The following is a 12,818-nucleotide window of genomic DNA, read 5'->3' as shown; positions in this document are numbered from 1 at the left end:
TGCGTGAACATTTGGGCGGTGTTATGCAAATCTTCCCACACAGTGACGTAGACATGTGGGGGCGTGTTTAAACGAGGCGTTTTAGGAGGGCGTGGACAAGTCTTAACTTTTATAAAGAATATCTCTTTGGGTTTGAGACTTTAGTCTTTGAAATTTTAGGGATCTTATCTATGCACGAACAGCTTGTAACACTCCAAAGAGAAAGGAAAATTTGAAATTGCATCATATGATCCCTTTAACAGATTTATGTACTACAAGCACAGAGATTGTTGCAAATTTGTTTTGCTCTGGCAAATCTCAGAATATTTTTAAGGAATCAGATATCGGTCTACTAAAACACTGATAAAACAATTTTGGCTTTGGCACTCCTCAAATTCCACCTATACGGTTGAGAGACAGACATTATGAGAACACTTTTGTCTTCACAAGCCATAAGTGCTGTAGGTGTTTCCAGAACTGTGCTGAGTTACAGACCAGCACATAAAAATACTCACTGACAGTCCAACACGTGCACCACCTGCTCTTCTTTGTTCTTTACAAAAACATTATGCTGTAAGGGGGCAAAGAGGATGGGCAGCGGTTGTTTATTCAATAATACTGAATATTACCATTCTATATAATACTATATACTATTCAATATTTGATAATATATACACACACATACATACACATATAAAATGTAATTATTAATTTATTTAGGTCTTGTTGTCTTTATGTCTGCAATTGTCTGTGGTCATTGAGGATGAACAAAAAGGTCAAAGGCAGTAGACACTTACAGCAGAATGTAAACTGGTGTTAAAAATAACTGCAAAGAACACACACACACATACATACACCTACATGAGAAACTCAATACGTTGCAAGTGTTCGCTTAACACAAATTTCAGTACCCAGATAATGTATAGAGGGAAGTACTTGAAACCACATTATACAGAATATAATGGCAGATTTGGAGGATGAAAGTGATCGATGTCAGATAACTACAGATTAGTGCCTGTTGCAATTTGCTAACATGCAGATGATTGTTTTTCCAAATGTACAGTCAAGCCAGTGCAAAGAGCCATAAACAAATGCTGGCCTCCAACTGCCCTGTCTAAGTCCATCATTAGCACAACCGCTCTTTGATGTTCATTGAACACAAATCCAGACCCTCAGGCTAAACTGCAGCAGATTCATGTCAAATGAACCTGCAATAATGACCGTAATCCTCTCTAATATTATACAAATGAGGCCATTACTTGAGTTAATCTACTAAATCAATTCTTTATTGGCAATTTTACCACATAAATAAATGTATACAAATAAATAAATATATTATACCAAAGTACAGTATCATATAAAGAAAGAAATAATATTATCTTAAATATATTATTTCAAAGTACAGCATTACAAAATTAAAATTTTATATCATATTATATTATATTATACTTTTGACTAACTAGAGATGCTCTCATTAAAGCTCTTGTTAAATTGCTTACTGTTTAACATTTATTATTACCACAAACAAAACATTCCACATTGCTAACCCTCAAAGTCTATCAACCAAACATTTAACATTTGTCTCATATTTCTACAAACCATTATGCTGAATCTACAGACCACAGAAATATGCCTGCAAATGAAGAGGAATAGTTTTATGGCCGCATGCTCCTTCTGGAGAAAGATTCATGTGAACGGCCCTGTGGCCCTGCTCTCCATTTGGCAACTGGACTCTGTTTTTCTGAACAAAAAGAGCCAACTACAGTCTTATGTAAGGGCAAACTTCACTGTCCTCAGCTGTTCTACTTTCTCTTCAGGCTCAGCTCTCTCCCTGACTTCACCCCGCTGCCTAACGTAAATAAACTACAGCCCAAAAGGGGCTCCGCCTGCGTCTGAAACTCCCTGAGTCACGGCAGCAGACTCTCATGTTGCTGAGTGCTCACAGCGGCCCCTGTGTTGTGCGAGGGTTATGGCAGACAGAACGGCGCAGGGAGAATTAAGGAATCAACACGCCAACATAATCACTAGCCTTTTCAACGCAAAACAGCATGTTCTGCAGAAAACATCGCTTCAGCGGTACAGTGGCTTGCTCCTCAGTGAACATATTGTTTGTGGAGGAAAAATAGACTGACTTCCAAGAATCTATTCGTGCTACCAACTGGTTCCTGTGTACGAACCGATTGCTCTGAAGTCTTCAGCACGTCTGTTTGCTTATTTATTAATTTATTTAGAAAACAATCCCCTTGAAACAACCTGGTCTTGGTCATTGTACATCAGGATTGTGTTAAGACCCAAGCTTCTTGAGACTGCAGCAGAGCTTTACCATCATGCTCATATTGAGATTATTGTAATCTAAAGGGCTCATTGATTTTTCAATGTTAGGTCTACCGATAAATAGCGCAAATAGATTAATGGTAGCCAAATGACAATGTAACTTAGTTATTATTGTGTTGTATTTTTTTCTTTTGATCAATTACCCAAAATGAGTAACAACCATTCATACTCAAGTGAGAAGTACACAATGCTTCAAACTTAACAGTTAGACAATAAAATTAAAGCATAACAAATTTTCAAATAGTTTGATCGCTAGAGTTAGCACAAATATAATAGTATACGTAACCATTATTATAATGATTTTTCTTATTATTATTCATATTAATAGTAGCAGTAATGTTAATATATTCATCATAATGCATTTTGTTTTAATTATATAATGATTACTTTTATTGTGTCAAAATGCAGAAATAATAACAACAACTTATTATATTAATAATAATTATATTAATAATGACACTTTTATTTAATTACTATTAATAATAATGATATAATTTTTTTTATCATCACCCATTTTATTGACTTTATTATCATTTATATTGTACTAATGAATTTACATTTAGTAATTTAATTATTATGAATAATAACACGTATAATATTATTGTCATTATTATTAATTGTAATAAAATGCATTATTATCATTTTAATTAATATCAACAACAGTTATTATTATTATGATAAATTATTATTATTATATATCATTACTATTATGTAGCATATATATACAGTGAGTATAGAAAAGAATTCTGGTTCTTTCTGGGTTTTTTAATATTTTTTTCTGACATGTTGGTGTTATATCTTTCACTTGGACATTTTAAGTTGCACTAAGTAAATACAGCTGGATAAAACAAAAACTGTGTCCATCTGCATTTCAGGCTGCAAAGCAACAAAATGTGATTATTTTAAAGCGGGGAGATTTCTTTTCTATACCAACTGTGTGTGTGTGTATAGTGAATTATATTAAATGTAATTATTAGTAATAGTAGTATTAAATATATGTTCTAAGTAGTGCTACACAAGTTACACAAGTACATGCTAATATTTTTGAATATTTAGTAAACACTTAATTCTCTGACAAAACGTCAGGCCCTTAATAATTCCACAGCTCTGTAAGGTCTCTTAAGAATTAAATAGAGAATAAAAAGCTAATAAACTCAATAACACCTTGCATCCCCGGGGTCCTCTTATCCAAGAATTTAGCACATCTAAATATTGTAATCACATGACTCAATTATTGGATGATATCAGATCTATCAGTAGTCATCAGTAATTTTTCAAGCACAACAAATCGGCATGTTTTTAATAGTTGAAATTAGCAGCCTTATCTCATTACACTTCTATCATGAAGCCCATACGCTTTGCCCAGAGCAAGTTGATCCACGCACATCTGATTTATTAGAGACACATTAGCATACACGCATGACTTTGACAGCACAGGCCAGCAGCGCTGCCAGTTCACTCTCTCTTCTCCACAAGACATCATCATCATGTCTTTGAAATTCCAGCCAAAACTAAAGAGTCAGGCTTGCCAGACCTCCCTCACAAAAAAGTCCACAAATATGGCCCCTGTCCGAAGCCTTAACTCAAGATGATTACTTCTGTTCTCAATCAAACCGCAGCGTGTCCTCAGAACACCTCTGAAGAGACCTTAGTCAGGGCAGACTGCATAAAAAAGGACAGACGGACACTCCATTCAATAGGGTTTCCAGATTTCTGTCCTTAGGATTTGTTTTAATGCAAAGACGTATTTTAAATGCTGCGTCATTTGACCAATCGAAACCCAGATACACAATGGCACCACCCATCAAACACTCAATTGTGGAAAATATTCAGGGCAAAAGATCTGTTTTATGAAGCATAGCTAGAACGTTTTCCTTAACATGCGATGCCTTAGGTTGTGTAGTAAACTCATGTACATTATGATCTCATATTATGTTTAAAAACTCCAATGAGCGTCTCAGACAACGCACTCTCGTGGCAATTCGTAACTAATAGTGGTGAATTCGTACATTTTCATACAATCTGCTCACGCCCCACTGTGGACCTTTATGCTTAGTTTTTTTCATCACACAAATTCATACAAATTGCCAAAACATAAATTAGTTGCATTTTCTCATGAGACTGGGTTGGCTTGAACAGGACATATTTCACAAGGCAACATGTTGGAATAATTAAAAAAAGATTTTTTGCACATAGTCTGATGAAAATAAATAAATTTTATGTCATAAGTTCTAGTACATCTTTGTTGGAACATCTTGGCATTTAAACTGAGAATGACACTAAATGCTAATGAATTAATAGCCCTTTCGTTAGTTTAAAATATTATAAAAATGAAAAATGACCCCAGGGACTTGTTCTCCACATCACACTTTTCCAAAAAAATAAAAAACATCCTTTCCAAAGGCAATATTTTCATCCATAGTAGTTAAATAACTTAATAAACATTAAAAGAGAATATATTCAAACATAAAACCAAAAAATTAACTTTAGTCAAAGTGCTAAAGTCTGTGCTCCAACTTGTGGAGCTACTGGGTCATTAACCCAAGTCATTCACTGCATCTCTGAAAGCCTATTACACAAATGTTATTCACCATAACATATCACTGCCTCCGTCTCAATGATAAGCTATGTGCAGTCATATCAACCCATAAGCGCCACTGTATCCTGTCCCTGGACTTTGGATGACCACAGTCAATGTGTTTACTTTCAAACAAAACCTATTTATTGAAGGATTGTTTGACTAGACCGAAGCGAAATGTTCTGTGTGCTCAAAGGTGAATAATCTTGACACAGGCCCAATGATTTTCCAATAATGGCCTGACACAGACATCTACAGTTTCATTCTGATTGATGAAAGCCCTTTGTAAATGTATTCATATTACAACTCTCATTTTACATTTGCCACAATTACTTATAAATCAATCAATATTAATTTGTGTATTCATAAATGTAATTGTTTTAAATATTATAAAATAATAAACAAATAAATAAATAAATAAATATACAGATTAATTTATATAATATCAATAATGAAGTATTAGTTTTAAAATGAAACTTATTAATTTTACTATTTACTAATTATTTGTTCATTTTTATAAATTATTCATTTACAACAAAATAAAGTGAAAATAACGCTAATTGACAATCCATTTTTCTACCATCAGAGTAAGTCAAAAAGTATCACCTAAATGCAAAGCACATTTTTGCTGTAGTAAGTACATCTGACAAAGCAGCCAAAGACATCCATCTGATGTACAGTATATTTACATAAGCAAAACTAAATGCATAAACCACCTAGTACAGTTGCCTCATTTCACCTTGGATAGACTGTATGGCTGCACAATTAGTGGTTCAACGGATCACAAATCTCACGGTTCGGACCACATTACGGTTTTTGACCCACGGATCGGATCATTTTTCGGATCAGCAAGAAAATAAAAATATTTCAATTTAACTTGCTTTCCATTTATTACTTAAAGCGAAGTACTTCTTTGATACCACAGCTACGTAAAGCGGAAGTACTTCTTTGATACCACAGCAAATACTACTAGATTAACTAAGAAAGTTTAAACATGATTAAAGAGACAAGAGAACAGCCAGTAAAAATAAGAACAAATACACAAATTACAAGCATAGATAAATACAACAGAATATGTTACAAATAAAATAAGGTTGGTAGTATTCAAATACAGAAATGTAATAATTAGGGAAAATAACACTGCATAGTGTTCACTGTATAAATTAAATATATATTTTTATCACAGCTGTTTTGTTGTTTGATGATCATTAATGACAGCAGCAGTATTTATAGGCTGCTGTCCCTTTAAGACCTGATGCACGGATCGGATATAATGATACACATCACATCCGATTTCTTTCTCAGCTGTTTTCATTCACTTGAGACATAACTGACTGCGTTTACCTGAATGATTGTCGAGATGGGTATGTTGTCATTATGTCATAATTTTGTGTATGTGTCTGTTCAGAGGATTCAGAAGAGGATTCAGTTTGAGTAACGAATCGAGTTCCCTTTCGCCTTTTCTCTCTGGAATTGTTTAAAATTCGCTTGCTTGTGTAAATATGGACAAATGATAAAACTTACCCGAACCGTGGGGCTTGGTCCGTACGGATCACGGATCAACTACGATCCGTTTAACCACTATGCACAATATATCGAAATAAAATCAATATCACAATATGGATTTGTGTGACTGTCAAATGGCCCAGGCAGCCATTTAATTAAATTAATTTATGCATTTTCCAGCACGGCACTACACACGTGTAGCTCATGATACAGTATTTCAGTGTCTGAGAATGGCTTGGTTCATTTACTGTCAGTCAAGCCATTCTGAGCCACTGACTGTATGAAAAACAAAAATTACAATTATTTTTTATTAATCTTTTTATTTTTCAGTATTATTACAATATATTTCTTATTATGTTTAATATCTTTATTTAATAATAATCACAACAATCTCAATTTTATAACCAATAACCACAATAAAATCATCACAATTACTATTTAACAGTGGGAATGTGGCCTATAAAAAGCTCAAATATATTTTTTAAACTCTGAAATGTTACTGAAAGAGATTTGAGATAGTGCTTGTAAAAAGTAAACCCAATTATGAATACACCATTTATTCAAATTTGTCCCAAAGCTTTGTGATTCGTTCTTTTCAAATACAGCTATTTAATCATCTGGTGAATATTCCTGTATTTATCCATATCAGAATATATTCCAGAAAAACAAAGTATTGCAATGTCAGTTTTTTTCCAGTATCGTGCAGCCCTAATAGATCGACCAACCTGATTGCAAATCGGACTGCTGTGGCAATGTAAAATAACAAATGTTTTTGACGTGGTTGCGAGTGCAGTACCTGCAGTGAACAGCTCGGATCCTCTTGCGGACACCAGTCCGTTTCCACACAGCAAGCCCAGGTAGAGCAGACTGAGCGAGAGAGAGTAAGCCATAGCTTCTGCTGGCTCCCTGAGTGCACGGGGGAAAAAGAAAAATCATTATCAGTGGTGCTCCCGGATGACACCCCTCTGACAAATACTGAGCTGAAACCTCCTGAGAGCCCCAGGGCCATTGCCATCTCCACAGCTTCTCCAATTAATTTCCTTACTCTTTCACGCCAAAGCGTGTTGGCTGTTACCACCATTAATTCTTAGCTGGTCTGTGTGAAACCCTATACGAGGACACCAGACAATTAACAACCAGACACTGCTTCTGCAACGCTCAGCACTTCCAGCCATATGTGTGTTTGCCATTACCTGTAGGTAACCGAGGGTCTTATGAGCATGCAGACAGTGCGGAGGATGCTTTCACAAGCTAATACTCCGCATTTACTGTGTTAAACTAGAGATTCCATTATAAAATTATGCTAGGCTGACAGAAAACCTTTCAAAGTATCAAACATTCATGCTATCTCAGTTAAAGGTCCTGGTCTACATAAAGTATACTTAAAAATATACTTGAACTTTACTTAAGTATACTTAATAAAATAAACTTGAAGTATACTACTTTTTGGTAAGGGTAAGCCTGTAGATTTATATAGACAGCCTGATAGAAAGGAGAAGAAGAAAAAAAACACTACTGATATGGTTTAAATGTGTGTCAAATATATGACATCAAATAAAATCTTAAGTGGACAATTAATAAATACAAGTAGCTAATAAACAATGTTTAGACTGAGCTTGCCCTGATGTGTTTCTGGATCTAGTTCGATTAATGAGGAGTTCTGGCCTAAAACTTGGCTTCAAAGCTATTTTTCTTCTGCACTTGGAAGTGGATTGTTGAAAACAGCACCAGGCTCTAATTTATAAATGTGGCAAAATACACAGTCAGCAAATAACTGGTTTTGTTGCATTTGACCTGTAGCTTCACCCCATCTCAACACCTAACAATGCTAGAATAACAACATGCAGGTTTCATAACCCTGTCTTTTTGCATTGTAAAATACTTTTGGTATTTTAAATTGACATTCACAAAACTTAAATAAAAGCTTATGATTTACTAAAGTCAAATATTTTCTAAAATTATACTGTAGAGATGTTCTTGCGCTCAAGTCTGGTACGAACAGAGTCAATAAATACACCTCAAACTCGCCTTGATCCTCCCTATTCTTCTCAAAGAGACGGCCCTTCTCAGTCAGGTAGTGGAGAGGCCCCAGTACTCACACGAATGCTGCTATCATACAGCAATAGAGTGTAAAATGCATTACACACACATACTGACAGTCCAGTGCTTATTAGGTCTATGAGACTGTATTGCATTTAGTAAAGTATAATTAAGTACTATTATTATTGATAGTATAATAGTAAATGAGTTTGGAAATGTTCTTAATCTTAAAACTATACAATTAAGGGAAAAGATGCACCATTAACACTCTCTAGATATCAGTGCAAGACACATAACTCAAACAAATACTCAAATACTCACCTCAAATAATGTAGTAAACAGTATATATAATATAATATAAGCAAAGTTCAGTGTCTGTCAAAATTTCAATTATTAGCTACAACCCTAATAAAAGAATCTGGTGCTGGGATGCATTTCTACTTAAATGGATGACCTTTTGTGCGGAAGAAAGGTCAGAAATCATCATTTTCACATCTTCACTTCATTTATTTCACATTTGCAAACACAAAACTTCTGAATGCTGACTGTTGTAGGCTTCACAAAATGAATTACTAATTTAACAGGTCTAGAGCTCCGGCTAACAAGCAAGAGAGTATCATTCCTGTCGGGTCAACATCCAAGACTAAATTAATAACATCCAAAATTAGCAGTGAGTAATGCAAGCTGAGTTTACCATTTCAAACCTGTTGATCTCTGCTATATAATAAACGTCCTGAGTCACTGAGTCGTACTTTGTTATGATGGTACACTCCAAACAGGAAGTAATACTAAATCTGTGTGTAGTGATGTGCTTGGTCGTAAATTGCTCTTAATGGCACCTATTTAGCAACTTTATATCAGAACTCAGAAAATCAAGCAGAGATGAAATCTGAATGACTGAAACTATGTGCACTAAGACTAAAACCACTGTACCTTTTTCCAGTTCTTCCTAGCACAATCCTGCTCTCAGCACATCTATGATGTAAAACAAACATGTAGGCATCACCTGAAACTACCGATGATAGCAGTATATTACCATGAATGTTGGGGTAACATGTTCCACAAATAAATGTATTTGTTCAAGTAACGTAACATGTTACTTATCAAATTTACACCATATTATGGGGGGGTGGTTCAGTTGAACAAAGAAAAAAATATTAAAACTTTTCTGTCAAGAAACTAACATTTGGATTGTGATATTGTGTCAAATAAATATAAATGTTTCATTGCAGCATGTTATTTGCTATTTTTAAATGAAATAGTGTAATATCATATATATTGCTTTAAATCAGCCATGTCATCAAGATATCCATCCAACGTGATCTCATGAGAATTTGCATGTATTTTACGTTGGCTAAAATGTGGTTCTACAAAAGTACATTTACTTACGTTTGCACAGACACTAAAACGTACAATTCTGACGTATTTACAGCATCTAAATCTACAAACCTTTTGTATCGATGACACCTAAAACGTAACTTTACAGACTTACAATGAATCTTTATGAATATTGCAATAGCGGCATCAGCATTTTATGTTGTATTGTATTCAGTTGTCATATCAATGGAATCGGACGCTGAGGTTGCTTTGTTTCTTCTTGATGGGTGAGTTACATTGATTTTGCTTTTTCATACAGCTATTCTGTGTTGACTTTTGCTTGAACATGCTGCGGCCGGCAGGCATAGCAGATTCCTCCATCGTCGCTGTCAGGGTTGTGTACATACGTGTGGGGCGGAGTTATCAAAATAGGGGCGAGGTCCTGTTGGGGTATGGGCGTGTTTGTTTTGATTCTTTCAAATATCAACATCGTTTGGCAAAAATCGCTTAGTGCATTTAGTCATTTAGTGATTTCAAACTATGCTGCGTGAAAAAATGAGTGTTTTAAACATTTAAAATATTATTTTATTTTATTTTACTTTATTTAAAAAAATATTATTCCCAAAGCACACAAACTTCTCAGATTACTGAGTGCCTTACTGGTTACAGTGTTAAATATTTCTTTAATAATGAAAAATACCGTAATAGGATTACAGAATCAAGAAGTTGTCATATATATGTATATATACATAGATAAATATCGGCCATCGGCCACCTTGCTGTCTAAGATATCGGCATCGTCTGTCAAAAAACCAATATCGGTCGACCACTACTCTGCACCTCACTCAAATCTACTGTATTCCACCAGAGAGGACTGTGGTTGCAACACATCGTCATTTGGATATCTTTTGGTACTGCTTTTGATATTTTTGCAATAAATAAATTATTGTGGTTTCACTTATCTGTCTGTCATGTTTCTCTTTATACGGTACATATTTTTAATAAATAGTTATGGTTAGGTTTAGAGGTAGGAGTGGGATTAGCGATAATAAAAAATATTTTTAATGCTATATTGTTACTAAAACAGTCATTTCCCTGCATATTTCAGTCTATTACATTTTATATCTTTTTATATTCACAAAAAAATGGGAAGGTCAAGGGGTCTAAATCTCTTATCGATAAAATTATAAAAATGCATTGATACAAATAGTTTAATGATATAATAGAATCGTAAATATTTTACGTTTATAAGCTGTAAATACGTAGCAATTTTACATTTTAAATGTTGAAATACATCCAAATTGTAAGTTTCAGCATCAATCAAAATGTACAAAAACACATGTTTTGTGCTTGTAAACGTGACGTACTTATACCTACCTATCAACAATGAGACCAGGCTGAGATATCAGCATCAGCCAACCCCTACTTGCAGTATGACACATTAAAAATTACTGTGGTTAACCCAATTTTTACAAGCAAAATGTGTTTGGAGGATAAAAACTTTTCAGATGTTACGTCCCTTTTGTTCTATTTCTGTGTTTTCTTTTGTTTTGGGAGGTGTTTGTGTGTCTCTGTCCAGGAAGAAGACCGATTGGTTCCTGCTGTCTAATTGTTGCCACGCCCTTCCCGGTCAGCTGACTCCTAGCTGCCTATAAAAGCCTCCTTCATCACTTACTGCATCAGCCTTGTGCTCACTTACTGTGTTTGCTCTGCTTGACCCTGCTAGTTAGTTACAGGTGTGTTAGTAAGACTGAGAGTATGTTTGTGTGTTCATTTGAGTGTTTGTCTGTGAGAGATTGAGTGTTGTTTGTTAGTTTGCTTAGCCCACTCTTTCGTTATACCGACCACCGCATGTTCTTTGACCTTGATTCTGGATTGCTCCTGTTTGGACCTGTTTGCTCACCTTTGTAAATAATTGTACATAACGTTCCGGGGAAGTATGGGAGACCGACGACATTTTTGTTGGAACCTTTTTTTGATTGTTTTTGGATAGGGAGGTGTAGGGAAGTAATTGTATTAACGAGGGTAGTTAGAGGTATAATAATTAGTTGGCTTTTGTTTGTTATTTTGGCCTTGTCGGCTCCCGAAGCTAAAATTCCCCCAGTTGTACTGTAAAACCACTGTGCTCATTAAAATACTGCTCCTTCTTTATTTATTTTTTTCCAAACACTCTTCCATGTCATACTCTTTTATGTTGCGCCTTTACCGTAGACAGGGCATAACACATAAAAGCAAAATAACACTTCTTACATATAAAAAAATGCCTAAGAATCTTTTCATTGAAGAAGAGAGTGTATTAGTCAGCAGATAATGTAACATTATGAATTACTTTCTATAAGTAATGTAATACTGCAATGCATTTCTTTTAAAAGTAACACTGTATCTCCTATTTTTAGGAAGCCCAATAAATTACACTAAATCATACACATCTAGTTCTATTGCTTTTTGAATCAACTGTGTCAATGGCTTGGCTGTTCACCCAAAAAAATAAAATTCTACTCACCCTCAATTGTATGAGTTTCTTTTGTCTGTTGAACATAAAAGCAGATATTTTGAAGAATGTAACCAAACAGTTGTTAGTCCACAGTGACTCCCATAGTATGGACAAAAATAATATGGAAGTCAATAGGGACCAGTAACTGTTTGGTTACATTCTTCAAAATATCTTTATTTGTGTTCAGCTGATGAAACAAAGTTCAGAGAGGTTTGGAACAACTTGAGGGTGAATAAATGACGACAGAATTTTCTTTTTTTCACATAGTCATGGTGAACTTGGCCTTTAAAGGATTAGTTCACTTCCAGAATAAAAATTTCCTGATAATTTACTCACCCCCATGTCATCCAAGATGTTCATGTCTTTCTGTCTTCAGTCACAAAGAAATTAAGGTTTTTGAGGAAAACATTGCAGGATTTTTCTCCATATAATGGTGGCCAACGTGTTGAATGTCAAAATTGCAGTTTTCAGTGCAGCTTCTAAGGGCTCTACACGATCCCAGCTGAGGAATAGGGGGCTTATCTAGCGAAACGATCGGTCATTTTCTAAAAAAAAAAAAAAAAAAAAAAA

At 34.7% G+C, this 12,818-nt stretch overlaps 1 protein-coding gene across 1 annotated transcript in view; it reads right to left on the bottom strand.

The window, feature by feature from the left end:
* LOC107686406 (growth hormone receptor-like) overlaps positions 1-12,818 on the bottom strand; it is a 30,598-nt gene that overhangs the window by 11,464 nt on the left and 6,316 nt on the right. Inside the window, exon 2 of the mRNA XM_016483375.1 lies at positions 7,194-7,303. Within this exon, the coding sequence (XP_016338861.1) occupies positions 7,194-7,287 (94 nt within the window). The 5' untranslated portion in view covers positions 7,288-7,303. The remainder of the gene's footprint in view (positions 1-7,193; positions 7,304-12,818) is intronic.

Source organism: Sinocyclocheilus anshuiensis, unplaced genomic scaffold (assembly GCF_001515605.1).
Source record: "Sinocyclocheilus anshuiensis isolate Anshui unplaced genomic scaffold, SAMN03320099.WGS_v1.1 scaffold1207, whole genome shotgun sequence".
Taxonomy (NCBI): Eukaryota; Metazoa; Chordata; class Actinopteri; order Cypriniformes; family Cyprinidae; genus Sinocyclocheilus; species Sinocyclocheilus anshuiensis.
Note: the sequence above shows the minus strand (reverse complement) of the source record. Positions and strands in the feature narration are given on the sequence as shown.